At 45.1% G+C, this 25866-nt stretch overlaps 1 protein-coding gene across 2 annotated transcripts in view; it reads left to right on the top strand.

Moving 5' to 3' along the window:
• The window catches only part of TGFBR2 (transforming growth factor beta receptor 2), an 84072-nt gene extending 58496 nt beyond the window's left edge, over nucleotides 1-25576 (top strand). For both annotated transcript variants that reach the window (XM_036030559.1, XM_028518207.2), the window contains exons 4-7: nucleotides 4772-5571; nucleotides 7171-7312; nucleotides 20004-20131; nucleotides 22914-25576. In XM_036030559.1, coding sequence (XP_035886452.1) covers nucleotides 4772-5571; nucleotides 7171-7312; nucleotides 20004-20131; nucleotides 22914-23093 — 1250 coding nt within the window. In that variant the 3' untranslated portion in view covers nucleotides 23094-25576. The remainder of the gene's footprint in view (nucleotides 1-4771; nucleotides 5572-7170; nucleotides 7313-20003; nucleotides 20132-22913) is intronic.
• The last annotated feature ends 290 nt before the right edge of the window (nucleotides 25577-25866 follow it).

Below are 25866 nucleotides of genomic sequence, written 5' to 3'. Positions count from 1 at the left end.
TGAAAATATCTGTGGTTTCTATCGGCAACAAAGTCATAAGTATGGCTAATACTAGGAAATGTTACATTTTAGCTAAAGGTTAGAGAAAATTAAAAGATGCAAATTTTGCTCGTTTAAATTCACAGAGGCACTGAATTCTATCCACGGAGCCTAGGCTCAAAGCTTCTGCTATTATAATATAGAGACTCATTTTTTATAACCTTGGGGAGCTTCCCCTTATTTGGTATACCCCCCAGAACTGTATCTAGCTCAATGTGACAGAACAAGGGAGTGCAAAGGGAAGGTCAGGTCTTGAGCACTAAGTTACCTGTGCATCCAGGAAACAATTCATGGAAGGTTCGAATAGTTTAAAAACTATATCCTGGTTCCCCCACCTATGTTCTATCTAAGCCCGAGGACAGGTTCTGAGAAAGAAAAAGATTTTAGAGTTCTTCCTCATGGGAGACTTTCTTCCCACTCAGAGAAAAGATGCATATTTGCAGGGACACCACTCAACTGTGGTTCCCAGGTAAGAACAAGGGAAATAATCTATACACCCAGAATATGCTCCTTAAGACGCATTATCCAAGAATTGCCGATATCACTTGACGGATGGCTATAAACTCGCTTAATCCAGCCCCCAGTGGAGAAAACCACTTCATTAAACTGAGAGGCTATATGAAGTCGTTGTGAATTGTTTCTCACCAATGCAAAGTCTCAGCGTTATGGCATAGGGTTAAGAACGGGGGTCTCACCAATGCGACGGACCTCTTTTCAAATGTCACCTTTGCCACTGCCTAAGTTTATGACTTTGGGAAATTATTTCAACCATCTGACCCTTTTGGGTTCCCCATGTGTAAAATGGGGTTTATAATAATAGCAGTGTCTACCTCATAGGGTTTTTCTGATTGAATATAAATATTATACAAAATTCTTAGGACACAGCCAGGTTCATACTAAGAATTCGATGTATTGGTTTCTATGTAATTGGGGGCTGGTGAAAAATACTTCTTGCTGGTCTCTGAGTAAAGATAATGCTGGCTTATACCTACACCTACAGCTGTCAGTTTTTCTAGTAGCAGCATAAGGGTTAATACTGTGGTGGGGCGTGGGCAGCTCCTGTTTAGATAAAGCCACATCCCAAAGCTTCCTCTCAGCCCTTTTGCTATTGTGCGGGTTTTTCACCACCTCTTTGAAGTTTCAGAACTGACAGATGTTGTTCAATAATTCCCTCCCTACAAGATACTTACATGTACATTTTCAAAAAGAAAACACAGGAAATTCGAGGGGAGAGTAAAACTTTGGTTTCTGACATTGAAGGTGGGGGTGTTTCTAGAGACTTCTTCAATCAGTGACCGTATACATTTCAGGGATTTCTGTGTTTGTGCTTTTCTGAGCTTGAAAAAGACTAGATGGCCAGGAGTTGTAAAATTCAATTAGGAGTGATAGATGAACATTTCATTTGGATGTTTTTACACTGCTTAATGAATTGGAGACACAACTAAGTAATTATGCAATGAGTATTTAAAATTTTCTAATTGTGTTGGTTTCTCATATGTGATAGAGAATATTCACAATGGGTCGAAATAAAGCCTTTTCAAATCATGCCAGTGTATTACAGGTTATTAAAGTGATACCTACAGGAGAGTAGCCAGCAAACTTTTTTTGCAAAGGGGCAGGGAGTAAATATTTTAGGCTCTCTGAGTCAGATATGATCTCTGTTGCATGAACTTCTTAGTTTCTTTTCTTAAAATTTATTTTCTTAATTGAGGTAACGTTGGTTAATAAGATTGTATAAATTTCAGGTGTACAACATTATAATTTGATATCTGTATATTATACTGGGTGCTCACCACCCAAAGTTTACTTTCCATCTTTCACCATACATTTGACCCCCGTTACCCATTTTGCCCTCCCCTCTGGGAACTACTATTCTGTTGTCTGTATCTATGAGTTTCTTTGTTACTTCTTTGTTTTATATTCTATATGAGTGAAATCATACGGTTTTTGTCCTTTTCCATCTGACTTGTTTCACTCAGCATAATACCCTCAGGATCCTTCTGTGTTGTCACCAACGGCCATAATTCATCTTTTTTGGGCTGAGTAGTATTCCATTGTATGTATGTACCATATTTTCTTTATCTAACCATCCACTGATGAACACTTAGGTTGTCTCCATATCTTGGCTGCTGTCAATAATGCTGCAATAAACATGAAGATGTGTGTGTGTGTGTGTGTGTGTGTGTGTGTGTATCTTTTCAATTTAGTGTTTTCATATCTTCAGATAAATACCCAGAAAGGGAATTGCTGGGTCATATGGTAGCTGTATTCTTTCCAATTTACATTCCTGACAGTGCACGATGGCTCCCTTCTCTCTATGTCAGCTCTAGCACTCGTTATTTCTTGTCTTTTTGATAATAGCCATTCTGACAGATGTGAAATGATATTTCATTGTAGTTTTGATTTGCATTTCCATATCAGTGAATTTTTGTTAAAGATTTTATTTATTTATTTTTAGAGAGGAGAAGGGAGAGAGAAAGAGAGGGAGAGAAACATCAATGTGTGGTTGCCTCTCAAGAGCCCTGTACTAGGGACCTGGCCCACAATCCAGGCATGTACCCTGACTGGGAATTGAACCAGTGACCTTTTGGTTCACAGGCCAGCATTCAATCCACTGAGCCACATCAGCCAGGGCTTTCAGTGAATTTTTTTTAAAAAATTATTTATTTTTAGAGAGGGAAGGGAGGGAGGGGGATGGAGAGAGAGAGAGAGAGAGAGAGAGAGGGACATCAATGTGCAGTTGCTGGGGGTCATGGCCTGCAACCCAGGCAGGTACCCTGACTGGGAATCGAACCTGTGACACTTTGGTTCGCAGCCCGTGCTCAATCCACTGAGCTACACCAGCCAGGGCGTGAATTATTTTTTTTTTGAATGACCCTTTCAACGTGGGGAAAAAGACATTCTTTGCTCAGAGGGCTATATGAAAACAGCCATGGGTTCTTGGGCTGTAGTTTGCCGTCTCCTGCTGCAGAATATCAAAATGTGAAGGATTTTTGTCTCTTCTAAATAATCACTCATTCAGTTTCTGCAACAAACATTTGCTGAGTAGCATAAAGCACCCCATCCTGAGGCCGGTTCTGGGTGTATTGTGATGATTGAAACAGACCTGGCTCCACCTGAGTAGAACATACTTTCTTATGGGAGAGACAAGCAATCAGAGAATCAAACCGATTTACGAAGGTGGGATGTCTCTAGTTATAAACAGGCGGCTTACTCGAAACAAAGACATTCACTGGACACTTCAGATAAGAGAGATGGACTTACAGGCAGAGAACATTGTTTCCAGCTGTTGCACCTGGTTATTATGTCATCTGCCCCCTTAATTGTGCTCTCCCGGCTCGTGCTCTGCCAGACACTGGGACAGTCCATGTGTTCCCACAATCCTAGTCCTTTCTGGTGTTGCTTTGCCCCACTGCCACGCCTACCCCTAGTTCCACCTGCCCTTTGTCCCATTTAAGCTTCCTAGTGTGAGTAAGAATTCAGGTTTTTAAGAGTCAAATTGTATCCCTTCTCCTATTTGTTGTAATGTGTTAGTATATCATTCCTCAAAATACTGATTTTTTTGCTCTTGGTTGTTGAAAATAGGATGTTTGGGGGTTACTCTTCCAGTTTTTAGTGGCATCAGATAGACTGAAGACCTAAGGTTTTCATTTGGAGTATGTAGGTAGTGGAAGTTGGTGTTTCCACTTAGAATTTACCGTAAGAATAGGTCGTGAATCCTATTACGCCTAAAAACTTGAAATTGATGTGTTACTACCATCATTTCTCACTGTGGTTTATTAAATGATGGCATCAAATGCGATTAGGTAGTGGGTCCCCTTCAGGAGATATGGTTATCTCCATTCACCCAGACTGTATTCTCATCACTGCGCCCCCGTAACCTCGAACACCTGTAGTAGGCAAAAACTGCCAATCGAATAACTACAGATCCCTTCTCCAATACAATGCCTGGTTCCAAACCACCTACCCGTCATTGTCCTTTCCGTTTCCATGTGCAGAGCAATCAGTTTGGGAGGGCTGCTCTCCCTCAGAGAGCGCTGAGGCTGCAGCTCTGGGTAGCCTGGATGTCGATCAGAACAGGACAAGGTAGGGTTCAGGAAAGAGCAAAGACTGTGCGAGCATTATGGCAATCTCTTTGTTTTTACCAAAGAGTTGTCATTCTTTCTCTAGTCCCAAAGCCTCCCGCAATGCCCTGAGCATAGCTCACACTCAGTAAAAGCTTGTTCCATTTCTTCAACGCTTATTGAGGACCTGATGTGTGCGAGATGTTGTTTATAGTCATGAAGAAGAAAGACATGTTCCCTGCCAGCGTGGAGCACTCAGTCTGTGACGAGTGGGGAACGTAGGGAAAGACAGGTATACAACCACTAGGTAGAGTCACAGTTATTTAATTTAAGTTGTGCTACATTGTTACATAGGAAAAATGTATGAGTTTATATAAATTAAAATGTATGGGATTATATAAAATAAAATATTTTCTAGATTTCTTTTAGGCAGTGGCATTTAAGCTCAAGTTGGAGGGGAAAATAGGAGACATTGAATGAATGGCCAGAGGCCGGGAAGACCAGACAGGTGCATACTAGCATTTATCCTGGAATAAAAATTCACGATATATTCTTTATGAAAACTGTACTGATGTTGAAGTGTCTAGACACTTGACGAGTACACCCGCTTTCTCACAGAGCATCCCCACTCAACCCAACTCCTCTCTCCTGTTTTGTTTCCACATCAGAATATTCCACCAACACCCCCGACTTGTGGTTAGTCGTGTTCCAGGTGACAGGCGTCAGCCTCCTGCCACCCCTGGGCATTGCCATAGCTGTCATCGTCGCCTTTTACTGCTACCGCGTTCACCGAAAGCAGAAGCTGACCCCATCCTGGGATACCGGCAAGACTCGGAAGCTCATGGACCTCAGCGAGCACCTCGCCATCATTCTGGAAGACGACCGCTCCGACATCAGCTCCACGTGTGCCAACAACATCAACCACAACACGGAGCTGCTGCCCATTGAGCTGGACACCCTGGTGGGGAAAGGCCGCTTTGCCGAGGTCTACAAGGCCAAGCTGAAGCAGAACACCTCAGAGCAGTTCGAGACCGTGGCAGTCAAGATCTTCCCTTATGAGGAGTATGCTTCTTGGAAGATGGAGAAGGACATTTTCTCAGACATCAACCTAAAACATGAGAACATCCTCCAGTTCCTGACGGCCGAGGAGCGGAAGACAGAGTTGGGGAAGCAGTACTGGCTGATCACTGCTTTCCATGCCAAGGGCAACCTACAGGAGTACCTCACGAGACATGTCATCAGCTGGGAGGACCTGTGCAAGCTAGGCAGCTCCCTGGCCAGGGGCATAGCTCACCTGCACAGCGACCACACCCTGTGCGGGAGGCCCAAGATGCCCATCGTGCACAGGGACCTCAAGAGTTCCAACATCCTCGTGAAGAACGACCTGACCTGCTGCCTGTGTGACTTTGGGCTCTCCCTGCGTCTGGACCCCACTCTGTCTGTGGATGACTTGGCCAACAGCGGGCAGGTAAGTTAAACCTGATCACCCACCCCCAGTTCTTAACCCCTAAATAGCCCTACACGCTCGACACTTATCTGTCTCCCACCTCTCCTGACAGGGGGCCTTTGCACGTGAAAAGCATGTCTCCTCCTGTTTCTTTAAATCCTCCCCAATTCAGGACAGACATTTTTCTCCTTGCATTGATCATCATTTCTCTTCCATTTGAAAACTTTTTTTTTTTGTGGTTCAAATGCTGTTAGCAGTTTATCTCTGTTTTTCTCTCTCCTATGATGATACTCAGCACTTCCTACTCTTACTGCTGTTAGTACTGTTAGTGGTTATATTGTTCTGTTGCATTTTGTTTTACGTTGTTCTAGAAGGCAGTCTCCTTGAAGTCCAAATCCACATCCATTTGGTCACAATGCCTTGAACAGTGAACGTGACCAACACATAATTGTTGTGTGAGTGATGGAGTGGGTGAATGAACAATTCCACTTTTGAAGCATCCCACCGGGTAAAACAGAAACCCGTTAAGCTAGGGAAAGTGACTAGAAATTACCAGGACATCCTTTCTGAATGACAGGGCCTCATGTTTTCACATACTGGAAGCTTAACTGTGGATTAGAACGGAGTCTCCAGAGCACCGCCGTTTTCTCTAACCACGTGGAGGAACGTGCTGCTGGAGCCTTTAGTTACTGCTCCATCAGCCCTCTGGGTCCAGGGCTGCCCGGGCAGTCGTGACGTAAACATATCGAAATACGAACAGATTATGTGCCAAGAGACTGATTCATGCAATGACCTATTCAACAGAGAAATTCCTTCTAATGCATGCAAAAAAAAAACCCCAAACCCAACATTCTTTGGAATAATAACATCAGCGCACTTGACCTTCCTTAGATCCTTGGGAAGGCAGGACTTCAATGTTATTTAGTGAAGCTCTATATGCTGCATTATCTAACCTTTAAGTGATTCCTTCCCTAGAAATGTTTCTTTTCTCCTTTGTGTCTCACTGTTTTCATATTATCAGTCGTAGCCTAAAGAAAACTACATAAAGATCCAGATTTGGCCTTTTACTGTGGAAATATGTTCATACAATTGAGGAAAAATTTTATGAAATGACACGGCATTCTAGGCACACTAGAATGTGCTACAGAACAAACCAAAAGGAGTAAGACAGGCTTTAAGGGACCAAAACGATGGGCAAGTGTAATTATTTCCACCCACAAATCTTGGAATTTCAGGAATGAAAAAATATTTGATTTGCGAAAGCAAAGGTAAACATGTAGAGTATCACAGATGTTGTCCCCAGGTTATCTGCAAGGATGTTATTGTATAAGACGGTGACATATATCACGGATCCCAACCAGGCCGCTCTGGGGTTTGGCATTTCCTTATTTTGGCATGCTTTGTTTATATTATTTAAAGGGTGTTCAGGAAGAGAACACCTATTTTTAAAACTAATTACATAAGCTCTCCCTTTCTGTGCAGGTCTCATTATTTTTAAAAAGCCTTGTGCTTTTCTAAAGATGACCTGCCCAGACGAGGGACAAACATCAGCTATATTTCGAAAATGAAAATGCAGTTGGAATGAAATAATGGGCCTCGATGTTTGTGTTTGTGCCTTAGGTGGGAACTGCGAGATACATGGCCCCGGAAGTCCTGGAGTCCAGGATGAACTTGGAGAATGTCGAGTCCTTCAAGCAGACGGATGTCTACTCCATGGCTCTGGTGCTCTGGGAAATGACGTCTCGCTGCAATGCAGTGGGAGGTATGTATGGACCCCCGTCCTGGTGCCATGGCGGATGTGCCTGCAAAATGACGTCATGTTATTTGCTTCACACATGACTCTAGGGGTACCAAGGAGCCAGCCCCGCAGTGAGAGCGAGTTGGTAACTGGTAGTATACAGCCACCACTGTACAATTTGAAGTTGTGCTAAAAAGCCTAAAACCTAGGTCTTTCGCCTGAAAGCTATATTTGGAGTATAAAGTTTTCTATCTCCTTCCTTAGAGTATAATTACTTCTTTCTCTTAACATATCTCTCCACAGATATTTAAATATCTGGCGGGTGATGAACACTAATAATGTAAGAGTTACTTTTACTTATCAAATGGATAATATTTAGAAAAATATCTGATTTTATGTGTGTGTGTGTTTAGTTTTTTCAGAATTATAAGATCTGGGAGATGGAGTTGGCTAAAAGTTTACTTTTATGGATGTGACTTTCCTGTGTTGGGCAAAACGAGCAGAGTGGTTTGATGTATGTTTTTTTTAAGTTTTGAAAAACCTAGCGCGAGAGGTTATTGAGGAATGTGGCATTTATCAGGGGCACAAGGGGATGTCATTGTTTTAGAGAGTATTGTCACCTGATTTTTCTGGACATGAGAATGGCCGAGGCCCCCATCACTTTCTGCTTTCCTGAGTCTCTCTTCCCAGTGGTTCTCATCAGTTTGTGCATCTCAACGTGGTCCTGGCTGACTATTAAGTCAAGCCACACTGACTCCAATTTTATTTTTAACTCTTTGTTTTGTAATAATTGTAGACTTGCAAAATAGTTGCAGAAATAGCAAAGACAGGAAGTTAACAGTGGTACAATACTCTTAATTAAGCTACAGAACCTATTCAAAGTCCCAAGTCCCCAGCCATGGTTTTTTCTGGAACAGAATCTAATCCAGGATCCCCCAACTGCATCTAACGCTCGTGCCTCCTCAGTCTCTTCAGACTTGTAGCAGGTACCAGCCTCCCTTTGCATCTCATGACCTTGGCCCTTGTGAAGAATTGAGACCAGTTCTTGTATAGATGGTCTCCCACTTTGGGTTTCTCTGATGTTTTCTCATGATTAGATTAAGAGAGTATATTTTGGGCCCTGACTGGTACAGCTCAGTGGATTGAGTGCGGGCTGTGAACCAAAGCATCGCAGGTTCGATTCCCAGTCAGGGCACATGCCTGGGTTTCAGGCCACGGCCCCCAGCAACCACACATTGATGTTCCTCTCTCTCTCTCTCTCTCTCCCTTCCCTCTCTAAAAATAAATAAATAAAATCTTTAAAAAATTGAGCTATAATTAATATACAAAATTATATTATTTTAAAAAAGTATATTCTGGGCAAGAATACCACAGAAGTGACACTGTGCCCTTCTCAGGGCCTCCTATCAGGGGCTGTCCACCTTGATCACTTGGTGTAGGTGGTGTCTATCGGGTTTCTTTCCCTGTAATTGTTTTTTCCATGTGTAAATAACACATATCTTATGCGAAGGCACTGTGATCTGTTTCCAAAGACACTAAACACATGCATAGTCAGGACTCTAGACCCGTTTCTTATCATAATTTTACCTACTAGTTTTAGGATCCATGAGTAGTTCTTGCCCACCACAGTTATTACCGTAATGTTTTCCTAACAGTGACTTTCTATTCTTCTTACTCCTCCTGTGTTTATTATAGATATTCTACTATAAGGAATACCTATGCTTCCTTTCACCACCCCCTGTCATTTACCTATTTAATTATGTATTGATATCAGTACGGAGTTGTGGATGTTGATTTTAGTCTGTGGGTATCCAATATTATCATTATTTATTTTGTTGCTTCGATGGCTGCAGCTTTGGTCACTGGGCCCACCTACCCAACATTCTGCCCAATGTGCACTTGGTTGACACACTTTCTGGATCTTGATTTTTCATCCTGTTTAGAACATGCTTAGCCAGTTTTCCAGGATGGGTGCCAGTCACCCCTCCTCCCAAGCACCTTGCTGTGCCATCCCCTGTTTCCATGGGTGCCTGCACGGGGATGGCACTTCCTATCCAGCTGACACTGTCATTTTCGGGTTTGCTGCCTGAGATTTCTTCCCCCACAGCACTTTCAGAAGTAACTTGTTTTTTCCTTGCACAGTGAAATTTGTTTAACCAAGTTTCAGCTGCTGAGAATAATTTTCTGTTTGAAAGCTTTGACAGTTCCAGAATGAATCCTTAGACCCGTATGAGCTGTGGGAGAGATGATGCTGTTGTCACTGTCAGAATAAATTTACCTAAATTTCAGCATCTTTCCCATCCTTTCAAACCCCGTTATTCCATAAACATGAGCGGGAGACGGTGTCTCTCTGTCTTTCGCTGTCAGGGCAGCCAGCTTGTTAGGGCCGAGTGGGAGCTCCCTGCCTTCGTTGTTATCAATGATGAAGCCCTTTCCTGTTGCTATTTGCTGAGTGTGGAGGAACTCGGGCTAATGGGGAAGAACAGAGTTCACCAACTTTGATGAGCTCTAAAAACAGATGCAGGGTAAACAAGTTTTCCCAAGGAAGGAATAGTATCTCATTTGTTCAGCTCGTCTCAGAAAGCCTTTCATAACCTTCAAGGTAAGAACAGACAGACGGCTCTTGGGGAACCGGAAAGGGGCCATCCCAGCTCTCATGCTGTTTGATCTTCAGCCCACAGGCCTGTTTCTTCCATCTCTGCTCGGTCTGCAAAAACCAAAGTTATTTCTCTATCGTCATTTGGGTCCAACAGAAAGCCCTTCACTTGCTTAAATGTGTGAACTCATATATGAAGTCCTTTTTATTTTTTAATCGGGTAGTAAGTCCTTTTTTAAAATTCTTTCAAGAGCATTTTTGGGGTATGTCCTAAAAACCTTAAAGACAGATGTTTTTAGCTTCATCTTAATTTCAGACTTTCCTTTTACATTTCAAGAATCTCTTGGAAGGTGTATAAAGCCTGAAGACAAATGGGTTCCCTCCTGGCTCCTGTAGAAACACACAGGTGAAGGCAGGTCTTGCTCTCAAGAAGCATGTCATTTACTGATGAACCAGACTTTGATTTTGTCTCCTTTACTTCTTAAACATTTACACATGCAGACACAGTTCTTACCTGACAAAGAAAATCAATAATCATGCCCTCCAGTAGATGTAGGGCTTTAATTGATCAGGTCTAAGAGAGAGGGCAGGATGAACATGGGCTTTCCTTGAGCTTAAACATCTCTTCTGTCCCTTGAAACACAACATATGCAATTGCGATTTTTTTATCACCAGTCTCATTTCTACAAAGGAAATGTGGGATATGCTTACCTTAGTATGAGGAATGATAGGTCAATCTTTTATTTCACACCATAGGGCAAGTGACATTCCATTTAGTTTACTCTGAGCGGGAGAGCATCTAACTGAATGAAGTAGGATACTAAGCAGCGAGGGACAGTCTTGCAGGAGAATGTGAGCTCCCAGTTCTCCTGCCTCTGAGCAAGTGCATTCTGTTCTTAGGGCTGAGCCCAAACTCTTCACGTGGGTGTGAGCCGGCCCTTGCTTGCCTCTCTAGGCTTCTCTGCACATAGCACTCTTTTCCTTCTGCAATCATCTTTGTGGACATTTTTTAGGTCTCACTTCCAGCCTTTGTCTCATGTTGACTGGGACTGGAACCCTGAAATTGACTTGTAAACAGCAGGCAAGTGCATTTCAGAGTGGTTAGTACTGCAGGAAGGTAAGGCAGCGGGGCACAGGAAACTGAACGCTCATGCCAGCTAAAGGGAGTGTGTCAGTGGGGTCAGGCAAGGAGGGACAGGTCAGCTCTGGAAAGAAAGATAAGGCCCAAGAGCATCCTCTGAGTTGCCGCTTTTTCAGCCAGCCTCTTCTCTGTGCAGAGCAGCACTGATAGAACACACCATGGGGGAATCCTCACTCTTACCAGGTGAGAAGATGCACCCAGGTGATAATAACACCATTCTGAAGCCAATTTGTACAACTTCATTAGCAGAAATTTCTACCCAGGAACTCAAGAGATACATTGTTGTTATTGAAGACAGTGGTCAAAAGCGAAAGGCTTTCTGGTAGAGGTAGGTTTGCTCACATAATAAAACACAAAGGGGCAATAGCTACCATGACATGAGCACATGCTTCATGGATCCGCTTGTTGAACCTAGCACGCATTCTTTGGAGCATGCACTGCTATTAGCCCCATTTTACAGATGGGAAAACAGAGGCTTCTGGAGGTGGGGAAAATTGTGGATCGAGGAATCAAAGCCCTGTGGTCTGACTCTAGGCCACAGGCCCTAGTCCACGCTGGCCTGACACATTGAGTACATGTTTAGTGAATGGCAGGTACAATTGCCATTATTTTTATTATGGATAGGGTCGTCAGTACTGTTTTGTGCATCCTGGCCGTGACACCAAGCCTTTCTGGAAATACTCGGCAAGACAATCACACATGGAGGACACTCAATGACAGCCTCGCTTCTGAAAGATCCCAGTGATTGACTTTCCCGTATCCTCCAGGCGAATCTCTGTTAACAGAATACTGAAGCTACTGAATTTGGTGGCATGTTGTGGACTCCGTGTCTTCAAGTCTGAGATAGCTTCCTTATTCTTAAATTTCTTTGGAGATACATTCATTCATTCATCTATCCACTCAACCAATACAGAGTACCTGTCACGTGGCATTTTTCAAAATACTAAGGATACCACAGTGAATGAAACCAATCTCTGTCCTCAAGAGACAGAAAGTCTAATGAGAGCTAACATTCTAGAAAGATGAGTAATAAATGAGTAGATACATAATATAACATTATGGGTGGGTATGACGATTGCAGAAAGAAAAATAAAGCAGGGAGCAGATACTGATAAAGGGTGTTATTTCAGCTACTTTGATCGCCTGAAAGAATACAAGAGACAAACCCGAAAACAGGGCCTTGTCGTTGTTTGAAAGGGGGACAAGATAGAAAGGGGCGATTAGTGTGTTACTGTTTGATAAAGGAAAAAAGAGTTAAAATCTCCATTCAGCAATGACAAGTCCAGAGACAGGCTCTCTTTTTCAAAGAAGTTTCTGTCTGTGGCTTTCAGTTTGTTTGGTGTTCATGCAAGTGCTTGCGAGATGTGTGGGAGGCGGGTGAAGGCGGGGTGCCTCTCAGGGCCCCCCTGTTGGCCTGGAAGGCTCAATATGGATGGCCCAGCCAAAACCGGCCCACAAGCCCGACCAACCCCTAAACCTCTAGCCATTTAGGCCTTTGAATAGAAGCGAACACACAGCTGATGGCTGAGCGAGTATCTAACAAAGAGGAAAAACACAACCTGGAGAAGGGCTCCTGAGTGTATTGTCAGCTCCCTGCAGTCTTGTGAGACAGACAAAAAGTACCAATGCATCAAAAAGAAAGAAAAGAAAAGAAAAAAAAAAGAGGGTGGGAGAGACAGTCTGCAGACTTCAAGGACCAGGATGGAAGCACTTCATTTTCCTGGATTTCAGGGGAGTCTAATTTGGAAGGCAGATAGAAAAACTCCGGGGCCCTGCTTCGGGGAAAACTGTCAACAACTTCACTCACTGTGAAGTTGGAACCACAATCAAAGCAACAGCTGGGGCCCAGATGCTGACTTTCAGAAGAGTCTCCTTGCTGTCCCAGAGACGTGCCCTCCGAGTGCTGCTGTGGAGCTGGGAAGAGACGTGAGCGTAGTTTCTCTTAGGAGCCTTCTGAGAGGAATTAAAGTAAGCTGCGAGGGCCTGGGAGGGGCGGGGGGTGGGGGAGGGAGCTTCTGTCGTGACAAGACTGCCAGGAAAGGCAGGGGAAGGGAAAGAAGGTGGGAAGAAGAACACGTTGTTCTCAAGCAGTACAAGAAAGAAGATTCTTAGGAAAGATGTTTGAGGCTCTCCAGAAGACCTTGAGGGGTTGCACCTTGCTCACCTGGTGTGGGGAACAGTGTGGGGGTGAGATGGGCCCTTGGACTTGGTCTGAGTAAATCACTCTACCGTATGGGCATCTGCCTGGGGGTGGGTGTCCCGGACCCTAGAACGAGGATTTGAGTGTATGTCATTTACTTGGGAATGGATCTCAGGAAATGCCAGTAAGGGAACGGGGAAGTGAGTCACGAAGGGGAAGGAAGCCAAGAAGTGGCGTGTTGTCAAGCAGGTCTCCAAGGCGGACAGCTGGAGCTTAACCCTGTTGGGAACCCCGGGGTGCAGCGTTGAACGCGATCCTCAGCATCACACCCCCCAACTCAGGAGGAAGCTGGGTGTTTATCTTTGGTTAAGGGCCGCGCCTGGGGCACGTTGGGGTGGTGAACTCCCAGCCTGCCCCTCGTGAATGGAGAGGATCAATGCAGCAGTTCGCGTGGCCAGTGGTCCTGTGGCAGTACACTACAGTCCCCCTCATCCGCACGCAGTTGACTTTCTGCACTTTCAGTTATCCACAGTCACTCAAAAGTATTAAATGGAAAATCCCAGAAGTGATTCATAAGTGATAAATTGCACAGTGTTCTGGAATTAACGTGACATCTTGCACTGTCCTGCTCGGGATGTGAACCATCCCTTTGTCCAGCATATCCACGCTGTTTACACTCCCTTGACTGTTGGTCCCCTTGGGGCCTTCTCAATGATCAGATCTGTGGTCTTGTCATCTCAGGGCTCATGTTCAAGTTTACCTTGTTTTGGTTAATAATAGCCCCAAAGCACAAGAGTGGTGAGGCTGGCAATTCAGATATGCCAAAGAAAGACGAAAAATTGCCTTCTTTGAGTGAAGAGCTGAAAGTTCTTGACTTAATAAAAATGAATTTTACACACACACACACACACACACATATGTTGGGAGGGGATGACACTATCCATGGTTTCAGGCACCTGCTGAGATCTTGGAACATCTCTCCCTCGAATAAGGGGGACCACCATACTAAGGAATGATGGAAGACTTAAAGGACACTGTGATTTCTTATTTTGTGGAGTCTGTGGGTATGGGAACTGAGGCAGAAAGTGTAGGCAACCCTTTTCCAAGTCCTCACGTCTAGTTTACGATAGAGCCAGGCAAACAGATCTGATAACCCCCCTACTTGTGATGCATATTGTTAGCACTATTTTTTTTAACATGCTGAGTTCAGTCTTCCTCTCTAAGCTCTTTGCTTCTTAGGGGCCATTTCCAATTTTTTTAAAGAGTGGTTCTCAGTATAGGTTAGCCAGGGCTAGCACTCCGAACTAATCCCACTCACCCCTTAACTTGCTTCCTCTGCGGGGCATCCCAGAAGGGAGGCCTGCGCCTAGGCATCGTTTGATCAGAGGCACAGAGAGGAACCCTAGGAAGTACTGCATTAACTCTGTTGCTGATCATGCCCTGATCTGGTGCCTATGGCATAAAATGCCACAGTCCCGTCTCTTCCACCTCCACCACCGCGCATTCACAGACTTCCCTAACCCCAAAATGGTTTAATGTCAGTAAGTAAGAACAGTAAGGAGAGGGGTGCCCTTTGTCATCAGTGGCTTTTTGCATAGCTTGTTTAGAAATTATAAACCATAACATCCACCAGGTCTCAGAAGTTCCCCTTCTCGGGGTCATAGGGTGGGAAGGGACTAGCCAAAGCAACGAGGGACACATTTATGACAGGCATATTCCCAGCTATGCTTGTTCTGGTTGGGGGAGAAAGGGCTCACCGAAATGCTCGGTGGAGAGGGGAAAGCCTGCAAGCTTCCTAAAAAGGCAAAGCCATTTCATCAGAGTAACAGTAATGTAGTCGGCAGTTCTGAGTGCTCTTCCCGGAATCCAGCGCGCTCTTTGGCCTCAGTTTTCTCAACTGTAACACGAGGTGTTGGATCGCATCTCTGAAGACACTTCTTCGTTATTCTCTGTCTGACTCATTTGAAACCCATAAAATATCTTTAATAGCTTGTCTTCATTTCCTCTGTCAAGACGCAACTCCTGTTCCTTGCAAAACACGTAGAGCAATGTTATGTGGAAGGTTCATAGTCCTCAAACTGGTTGCCTCAAGTTTGCAATATGATAAGGACAGAAACCGAGAGTAGGTGTTTGGTAACAATACAACCTGCTGTTGCCTTGTCACCCAAGTGGCATGCACTCTTCTTGTAATTCACGTCTAACATGTTTCACCGAAGCCTCGGTCCCCAGTGAACTGGGGGCAAAATGCGTGCTTTTTCTTTTTTTTTTTTAATTAAAAAGAATAGATTGGGAAGTGCTGATCTGCATACAATAAGGAAATTAATTTAAATCCTTTTTAATCCCACCATTCAAACTGAGCCACTTTTGTGAACCAGGGGGTTAGAAGTGGAGAGAGATTTGTTTTGTCTCTTCCTGTCTATTGAATGAATTTGTAGTTTTTCACGGCCTACATTTTCTAAAATATACAGACTTTGAGAAGTGACATGAAAAACAGGGCTAAAAGACACGTACTTTGGCCCCAGTCATTTTGCCGAAGTGGATGAGCACCTCAGCCTCTGGAGGCCTGGAGTGAGGGGAGCACGCTGCCCTTGAAAACCAACTTCGTGCCAGTCGCCAGCTCTGCTCGATCCCCCAGATTCTGTCTGGGTTTCAGTGGGTGAGGTTCTGTCCTAGGAAGGACCCTGGTGCCCGCCTGGCCGGCAGAGGCTTCCTTCCACCTCTGTGAGCGTTCGGGCTTCTACTCAGGGGTCTGTGGCCACCTCCTCCTGCTGAGTTGAAGTCTCCGTGGTTTTCTAAGGGACTCTGAGAAGACCTGAGGAGGCGCCAGGAAGTGGCCTCCAGCACCGTGTCTGCGAGCGGTCATCCTCTGCATCCTGATGGAGGCCCGAGAACAGCATCGCCTCTGTAGCCGCAGAAGGGAAAACGGAAAGGCAGTGCTGCCCGGAGCTGCTTTCGTGACCCCACAATCGGGCGTGAGGCCGGGGACTGAGAGGCGAATGGACACACGCGAGCATTAGGTCACCTTTCCACCCATGGGAGGGCGCGATAAGAAAATTGGTGGGAGCAGGATGTTCAAGATGAGGGAGAAGAGCAAAGGAAGAGGAACTGCAGACATTCGTAATAAGACAAAAAACAAACTTACATGTTTGAGAGAATATATGCTATATAAATAAGACCTTTTCTCAGAGTGGAAGAAAGGTCAGCTTAAAACATGCACGTACTTGAAATCCTCATCCCCATTCATAACCTGAAAGAATGCTTCAGTATCAAGGGATTTGGCCCATTTGGGTCAAATGATGATCATCCCAGACTTGCCTCATCTAAACTTCGAAGGAGGCAGGAGATTCAGCGATTCATACTCTCCCTGTGTGGCTCAGGGAGTCTGTCTCTTTGCCAGCCCCTTTCTGGCTACCCTTGACCTTCTTTCCCTAGACAATCTGCCACAGTCAAAGATGGAGCAGGCCTTATATCCCTCAGGAGTGCTAGGGAATCTCACAACTTGCCAAGGTTTAAGGAAAAGTCGGAAGTAATGCGGTTAAAATTCTCTTTGCTCTGGGAAAGGATTACTGCTTTTATCTCCTTTTCCACCGAGGCCTTCATGACTTCTTTTTGTTAAGAAAAACACAGTCCCATACCTGCTGCCCAGTCCCATCTTCTCCCACCTCTCACCCATACCCCATGGGCCCCACAGAATTTGCCATCAAAGTAGCTGCTGTGGTTTTTGTGACTTTGAAGATTAGGGCTTCAAATGAACTAAACTGTCCCTGGGTTATAATCTCCACGATGGAGATTTTTTCTTTGTTCTCAAGGAATCTCAGCCATGGCATCAAAACCTGGGATTCATTCTGATCCCAGCATTTTTCTCCCCTGATTGCGACCGCCCCCCTCCCTCTTTCTGAGCCTCATGCTGTGGGAACTGTTGATGGGCTAGTACTTTCCTTCTCTTCAGAAGAGGCCACATCAAGGCTTCCTCGGGGTGGCTTTGCAAAGGTTCGGATGGTAAGAGGCTGACCTTGGGAGAAAGGAGAAAGTACTTCCTTGACAGCTGTCGTAGGCCAGCTTTACCAGAAGCAGAGTCTAACACAGAGATATTTGTGCAGTGACCCGGTGAGAACAAGGTCTCATGAGAGTGTGGGTGAGAGAAGCAGGAAGAGGAAGGAGCTCAAAAACCTGTAGTTTCGAGAGAGGTCCAGCCTCAGCCTGATCTTGTGGGGAGCTCTGGGCATGAGGGTTAGACTCTTAAAACTCCCACATTAACTTGCCATTCACTATAGGCCACCCCTGGGGGTGAGGCTGTCATGTTCTGGAAGTCTCCAAGGTAGGCAGCCCACATCAGCTAAGGGCAGTTGTCAAGAGATGTGGGTAAAGATGTGGGCCCTTAGGACTGAAAGTCTGCAGCAGGCATCTGGAGTCTGGCACTCTCAGCTGGGTGAAGGGGTCTGGGCAGGCACCAGCCACACCAGCTACAATGGCTAAAAGAGTTGGAAATGGAGCATCAGTGCACTGATACATTATCTAAGGAGCAATTGAGATTATATACAAATGCTATCAGAGTATAATACAGTATAGTATAGTATAGCAGAGTATAGTATAGCATAGTATAGTATAGTATAGAGTAGTACACCTACCTCAAGGCATGGCACTTTGAGGGTACCATGTTATTTGAATAGATTGGGTTACAAGGTAACTCTGGAGGGGACATGGACATCCTTCAATCCAGTCCCTTCGTCTTATAAATGATGAGAATTCGTTCAGAATAAACCCTTACTGGAAACCAACTCTGATTCTCAGTCCTTTGCTTTTGCTTGAATTCAACCCAACTTGCATTGGTTGAAAGCCTGCTATGTATAAGGCACAATTTTAGGCACTGGGTGGGCAATTGTAAGACACAAAGCAGCCTCTCCCTTGGGACTCTACAGTTTGGTGGAAGGAAAGAGAATGGAAGAAAGAAATAGGAATAGCATGCCAATCAAAATTCAGATCCCAGCCCAGGAGCAGTATGGGTTAAATGCTGTGGACACACAGAAGGGTGGTTTGTGCTCATCTTGTTCTGATGGGTGGCCTTCATTCCAAATTTCTCTGTATTTTAAACTATGCAAAAAGAAAACATCCTGCCCGCTTGGGTGAGGCTGAAGGAGATAAGGATGCAAGCAGGGTTCTGGGAAAGGGGAAAACCCAGACAAACAAACAAACAAACAAGAACAAGCCATCCCTTTTCAAAATGTCATTTTGCTTTGAAAGCTTCTTCAACTCTTAGCCTGGGAGGACGAATGAGTGAAAGTTTTACTCATTAAAACTTTAGGACTATTTTAAAGCTATAGGTCAAAGGTCCTACTTCCCTGGGAGAAAAATGTTGAATCTGGCCCACTCTCTCCTTTTAGCTCAAACATGTTTTTGTAGTGGAGTCTCTGTCCTGCGCCTCCCTGATGTGTATATCAGTCCGCCCACTTGAATTAGTGTGCTGTGTTAATATCCAACCAGAGTTCATGCATTGCTACTTTGAACGAGATCTACAGTTCATTCATTCGCTTACTCATTCATTCATTCCCTCACTCACTCACCAAACATATACTGAGAGCCTATTGTATGGGAGGCCCTCCCACAGGTGCTGAGAATATAAGAATGAGTGAGGAACTCTGAATCTGCCCTCAAATGCTCACCGTCTCATTGGGTGATACAAATAAGCAGGTGATTATATATTAAAATATAACACATGCTACACCAGAGCTCTGCCCAGGACATCTGATCAGGGGTGGCATGGGGGATATTCAATGAAGTTTCTATAAAGAAATTGACCTTAGTTGAAACCTGAAGCCCTAGCAAAGGGCATCATCTTCTATTATTTTCTTTACAGCATGTCTCATGGAAGGAAAAGTACTTTTAAAAATTTGGTCTGTTGATGCTATTAACATCTCTCCCCTCTGTCATCTTCATAAACAGCATTTTGCCAACATTTCCCCCCCATCATTGCTATCCTAAGGAGCCTTTGTAGACATTTTTTCTTGATCATTAATTCCCATGCAAGTATACGTAATATAAACAATTTTAGCTGTTTTTAAGTATACCATTCACTGGCATTAAATATATTCACAATGTTATGCAACCATTGCCATTATTTATTTCCAGAACTTTTTTACCTTCTCCAACTGAAACTGTACAGCCCACTAAATACTGGCCCTCAATCTCTTCACCCTGGCAACCACCGTTCTACATTCTGCCTCTATAAATTAATCTATTCTAAGTACCTCATATAAGTGGAATCATACAATATTTATTTTTTTCCTGACTGGCTTATTTCACTTAGCATCACATTTTCAAGGTTCATCCATGCTGTAGCATGTATCAGAATTTCATTCCTTTCTAGACTGAATATCGCTATGAACTCTAACACCACATATGAAATCTGTTGATGTACTATGGACCCTTGCAGGGCTATGAAGCATTATAATATATAAGCCTGTTTTTACCTCCCAGGAACCAGTTTTGCTCCATTGGAGCAACATCGCCCCTTGACGCCCCTTGAGAATGTCTGTGTTAAAACGTAAGCTTGGTGACCTTGTTGGTTTCGCTCTCCACTCTGTCCCCAGCTGCTGGCCCAACACCTGGCACATAGCAAACACTCAGTGGTCATTTGTGGAATACTTCTCAAGCTCCCTCCACAACCACCCCTTCCTTCCTGTTTTAACCCACGATTACGAACAACTGTGCTCAGAGCAATCATGGATACACTTTGGCCCGCAGTGCCTCATGCCTTCCAACCAGACCTCCCAACATGCTCCTGTCCACCAGCTACACACACCCTCCTTAATGGCCCTTTGTTTGTCTGCTTTCTTCACAGAAGTGAAAGAGTATGAGCCTCCCTTTGGTTCCAAGGTGCGGGAGCACCCCTGTGTCGAAAGCATGAAGGACAATGTGTTGAGGGATCGGGGACGACCAGAAATTCCCAGTTCCTGGCTCAACCACCAGGTAAGGGGTGACTCTTGTGAAGGGAGCATCCGAGGTGACCTTTTAGGTAGGAGAGAATTCTGGGCTACTGGGCTTCAGCCTGAAGGTGCGTTCCACTGTGTTCTGTGATCCAATTAGGTTCTGTTTCCAAAACAAATTTCAATAAAGTGGGGCTGACCCTGTTATTTTAAGTCCCAATTGGCAAGTGGAAACTATGTTCAAAGAGAGCTCACACATCATCATTTGAAGGGCATTTGTCAGATCGTCCAAGCCCCCCTGGTTCTAGTTAAAATATTTTGTTTGTGGCCTCTGCTACTCAGCGCCAGACCTTTCCACAGGGACTTTGTGTTCAGTTCCTTTCTGGGTTCCACGTGTTTTCTTCTGGAAATTTTCAGCTGTAGCAGGAAATACTTAGCAGAGAGAAGTGAGCGGAGGGTGTCAGCCAGCTGGACTAAGAGGCGACTGCCGTGTGCTCGCGTCCCATGCACGGGCGCGTTGTGCAGGCTGGGCGCACCGAGCTGAGAAAGAGGAGCCCGGCTCCTCAGTCTGGAATGGATGGGGGCAAGGAAGAGCAAGATGCAAATGAACAAACAGAGAATCTATCTGTGGGGAACATCCTTACGGCTCCTTTTTTTTTTCCTTTTCAAGAAATGTTAGGTAAAGCCTTCCATTTGCTGGACAGTAGTTTGGACTTATAAGGAGACCTACCCAGATTCTCTGGGGGCACCTGGAGGAGGGCAGTGGGCAGAGAAAAGAACAAAGTGACAGGTTGTGGAAACAAGGGGCCTGCGACACAGCCAGGAAAGAGCAGGAGAGGGAACAGTGATCCCCGTGTCAGTGACAGAGCCGATCTTTCTACCGCGGAAAACCTTCTGTTGCCTTCTTTGGATGAATTCCCTCACCCGGTGAAGGCTGGGGCTAAGTCATCGGTTTTCCTAAGGGCAAGGCAAATTTGGATAAGAAACAGAAACAAGAAATCGGGCATGACGGGGAAGACAGATAGAGCAGGAAGCCCGGCCTGTGCCGGTTCTGGCCTGGAGCCATTTCCGAGGACAAAACCTAATCAAGTCGGGGAGAGCGTGACTCTAGCCGCGGCCGCTCGGGGCTTCCTGGGCTCTCGGGCAAGGCCTCTTGGACCCCGACAGTGCGAGCGTTCCTTGTGTTAACTCTGAAATCAGAAGCCGCTGGTGTTGTTTCTTTCCAATGCAGTTGCCTCTCCTAAGCTGTACAGTTCTTATAATGAAGCCATTATTCATGATGATAAAATTCTGGAAAGAATTTGCATAATACATTTTTTCTCTTAATGAGATTTGTTGCCCTATTGATTTCAAGTTAATGCTTAATATTTAATTTAATTTACTGCCTGTAATTACAGTGTCAGGATAAAATAAATGTTACTTGTGTACCAACAATAACACGCCACTCTTAACAGGGCCATCAATCAATACTGTCAATTAGGTGAATTATACAATTAATTCAGCGTCATGAACGTGATCCCTCACAGGGCAGGAAGGGAGGGAGAGGGGCTCTCAGGTGTGTTAGGAAAGTCACAAGCACGGGGGCACGGGGAGAGGGCTGGTCCTCCGGGCAGAGTTGGGATGCATCCGTTCTGCCAGGCCCACCGGTGTGAGAGGCCAGAGGCACATGCGGTTTCTGCCTACAGGCTCTCTATTTAAGCCCTGCCTGCTTTATTTCCCAAAAGGACATGGGATGATAGTAAAAAGATTTGCAACCCAAAATAAACCTGAGGGCCCTGAAAGAAGACCCATGTGGCAGTACTGGGCAGTATTTCCTGAACGGGCTTTGTGAGTGGGGTGAGGCTGGACCCTGGGAAAAGGCCTGGCGTCAAGCAGGTCTGACGTACAGACAGCTGTGTCGCAGGGTCCAGCCTGATGTTGGAGCGGAGTGGGGCAGACTGGAGGCTGTCCTTGGCAGTGGCTACCAGATCACCCTGCACAACCTGTGGACTTGACAAAACAAAACCAGACTCATGCCTGGACGTCCCTCCGGCTGGGGTATTGGGTCCTATTAAAATATAAATGCGTATAGTATGTGGTTCTGACTACAAGACATGGTGGAAAAGGCAACACCACAGAGATGGTAAAAAGATCAGTGGTTGCCAGGGACTTGGGGGAAGGGGAGGAAGAATGCAACCGGGTGGAGCAGAGGGGATTTACAGGGTAGTGCACGTACTCTGTGGGATACTACAGTGGTAGGTACATGTCATTATACGTTTGTCAAACACGTAGCATATATTCTAATGTAAACTGTGGACTTCAGTTGATGCGTCAACGTTGGTTCATTGGCTTTAACAGATGGACCACAGAGATGCAAGTCGTTGATGTGAAGGAGACTGGGCAGTGGCAAGGGGATGTGGGCACTCTCTGTGCTTCTCACTCGGTTTAGCTGTGAACCTAAATAAAACGGCTCTAAGCAATAAAGGCTAAAACTGCTCTGCAAAGTCGAAAGGCATGAAATGGGACTTTTCAGGTACTGGAGATGCTTCTGTATCCCAGAGGCCTACTGACAGATCCTTGTACTGTCTCCCCATTTTACAACTTAATGTGATTGAAAGGTACCAGAGGAACTAGGTACGGCAGGCTTCCAGGGCAGTGCACGGCCACCTGCACAGCTTCCTCAGCCTACATGCCACCGGCTGGCCTCATGCTGTGGGCCCTCTGTCAGCACGTGATCAGAGCACCCCGCTTGCACTGCAGGAGCAAGGTCAGCAGACCACCTTGCCCTCCGTGGAGCCCACCGACCCACCAACTCACGTTGCCTGTGGACTTCTCTCCCTCTGCAGGGCATCCAGATGGTGTGTGAGACTCTGACCGAGTGCTGGGACCACGACCCAGAGGCCCGTCTCACAGCCCAGTGTGTGGCGGAGCGCTTCAGCGAGCTGGAGCACCTGGACAGACTCTCGGGGAGGAGCTGCTCCGAGGAGAAGATTCCCGAAGATGGCTCGCTGGGCACTACCAAATAGCTCTTCCGGGGCGGGCTGGCCCAAGTCCAAGGAGGTCACCCCTGTTGCCAAAGAACAGAGGCAGCAGGAAGCTGCCGCTAAACCAATGGATGCTCCCTGGAATAGTGGGGCTCACTCCCCTCCCTGTAGGCTGTGGGATTGAGCAGCAACCACAGTGACAGGGAGTGGGTGACATGAAGCATTCTATGCCTTTGACGTTGTCATAGGATAAGCTGTGTTAGCAGTTCCTCAGGAAATGAGATTGACCTTTACAATAGCTAATAACATTTGCACTTTATTAATGCCTGTATATAAATATGGAATAGCTATGTTTTATATATATATATCTATATATAGCCATACTCTGGAAACAAAGAAAAAGATCATATATTCCCAGGAAATTGATTTGATTGGAGAGTTCCAGAGCTGCGTGCAGAAGAAAGGATCCATGACAACATTAGCACTTGACAATCACACATGGATGGATGGTTCTCTGACTATACAAGGAGGCGCCTTGCATTAGGAGAGTGGCTCCAAGTCTCAGAGCCTGCTACGGCCACTTTGCACTCGCTTTTGCAATATAATTCCCTGCGTGTGGGTCCTCATCTGGCTATGGAGCTATTTATAGTCGCACTGTTTTGGGGACCAGATCCTGGGGCTCCTGTGTGCCACTGTTTCTCCTGGACTGTTCATTGAGCTTCAAGCCCCACATCAGCTTGTGAACCACCTTCCTCAGCTAGCTCAGAAACTTTGCCCCATCTCTAATAGTTTAAACGTTCTGAGCCCCATCTTTTCCTTCACAGGCTGCAGAAAAATCGGGACATATTTCCTTATCCATCAAATTGCCATACCTTCTACTAATAAGAGATATATATATATATATTTATTTCCCCCCTATACCTATGTAACTCTTGTTTACTCCCAGGCCTTCTCCCTTTTCTAAAAAGGATCAAGTCTTCCCAGGGATCCTTGTGTTTAATTTTTCAACACAACTCGGTGTGAGTCTCTAGCTTTCTAAGCAACCCCAATAGGTTCCATCGTCTGGGTTCCTGGATGCTCAAGCCTGTTTTGGCCCTAGCGGAAAAGATCTGAGCTGCATGATACTGCCCCAGTCAGGACCGTCGAGTCAGGCACTCTGAACATGTGTTTCGCTTGGCCAGCACTGCATTGAACAAAAGTGAGCCACTTTTTAAACATTTGGAGATCATACACACACACACAATCTGGATCCTTGAGTGAGAATAGATAGCAAGTGGTTTCCCATTCTCGCTAACCCACATCATTCATAAAATGAAGGTGTGGATGCACTTACAAAGCTGCTTCACTTGTTGACATAAACATGTCTATTTTCTGCCCACCCACACCCCATTCTGGGAATCAAACCTGCCCAAAACCAGTGTCCCTTGTAAGAAATGTGCATTCAAGCAGTCATTCTCTGGCTGTATAATATGACTTTGATTCCTCCCCTCTCCTCAATCTGGGGTTGAGATTTGCAATTGGCCTTAAAAAAAAAGGCGGGGGGGGACCTCTAAGAGGTCCCGATTAATCCAGGTGTCTTTTATCTATTTTATCTATATAGTAAGAATGTCCCCTCTGTATTAGAGAGACAGTCCCCTTCCGCCAAGGAGCTTGCTTCCTGATAACCAGCCTCGCTACAGAAGCAGCCTTCCCAGCCCTTGCAGAATTCCCTAATGAGGATTTGAGTGCGGAACTCGAGAGTCCTATTTGCAGGTGGGAAAATCTGCGTCCATGTGGAACAAGAACAAAGAATGAGCTTTAATACAGCACAGGAAACTTATTTATCCACAAACAAGTGTTCATGCTGCAAATAATCTCTTCTTTAAAAAAAAAATGTTTTTGAAGCTACTTATTTTCAGCCAAATAGGAATATTAGAGAGGGACTAGCAGTGTCAAACCAGTTCTATCTGGATTGGGGAAGATCTCATCTCAGTGGGGTTTTATCCGATGGGCTGACGTTGGGGATTAGGTGGGACTTCTAGGGGCCCTGCCCTGTGGGGGCGGGCCGAGAGGATTAAGGGCCGGTTGGCTGCAATACCAGCGAAGTGCCCAGAAATTCCCTGCACTTGAAGGCTGTTGCCACCATCCCAATAGCTGTTGCTCATTGACCTCTAGTGGTGAATTTCTAGAATACTGGTCCATTAATGATTCAAACGAGCTTTATCCCTTCTGGGTGATGGTCAGCATAAACTGGAATGTAGTATCAGATGATACTGTGGCTTGTTCTGTTTGTTTGTTTTCTTATTCAAGAAAAAGACCAAGGAATAACCTGTAGTTCCTAAAAATACTGACTTTTTTTTTACTACTATACATAAAGGGAAAGTTTTATTCTTTTATGGAACACTTCAACCATACTCATGTATTAAAATAGGAATGTGAATGCTATATACTCTTTTTATATCAAATGTCTCAAGCACTTATTTTCATACTGTGCGTCATTTGTCTTTTATATAAATAAAACATTTATTAGATTGAATAAAGCAAAACCACTCAGGTCAGCTTCTTGCCTCCTGTTCCTACTCATGATAGCTAAGGCCTTTAGCCTCTGTTCCTGTTTATAGTAGCTAAGCCCCTTAGCCCCCACTCAGTTATTTTGCAGTTTATGTAGAAATACATCATGAGACAAATCCTCTGCAACTTTTCCATTCTCATCATCTTCCTCAACCAACAGTCTAAGGTCCCTTTAAAAAAAAGCATTTGTGGAAGTTCAATAAGGAGATGCTGCGGATGCTATGGGTGGCATCCCCCTTACCCTGCGGCCCCGGCAGGTCCCTCT

The sequence above is a fragment of the Phyllostomus discolor genome, chromosome 7, assembly GCF_004126475.2.
Source record: "Phyllostomus discolor isolate MPI-MPIP mPhyDis1 chromosome 7, mPhyDis1.pri.v3, whole genome shotgun sequence".
In the NCBI taxonomy this organism is placed as follows: Eukaryota; Metazoa; Chordata; class Mammalia; order Chiroptera; family Phyllostomidae; genus Phyllostomus; species Phyllostomus discolor.
The sequence above is the reverse complement of the archived record's forward strand: the minus strand, read 5'-3'. Positions and strand labels throughout refer to the sequence as shown.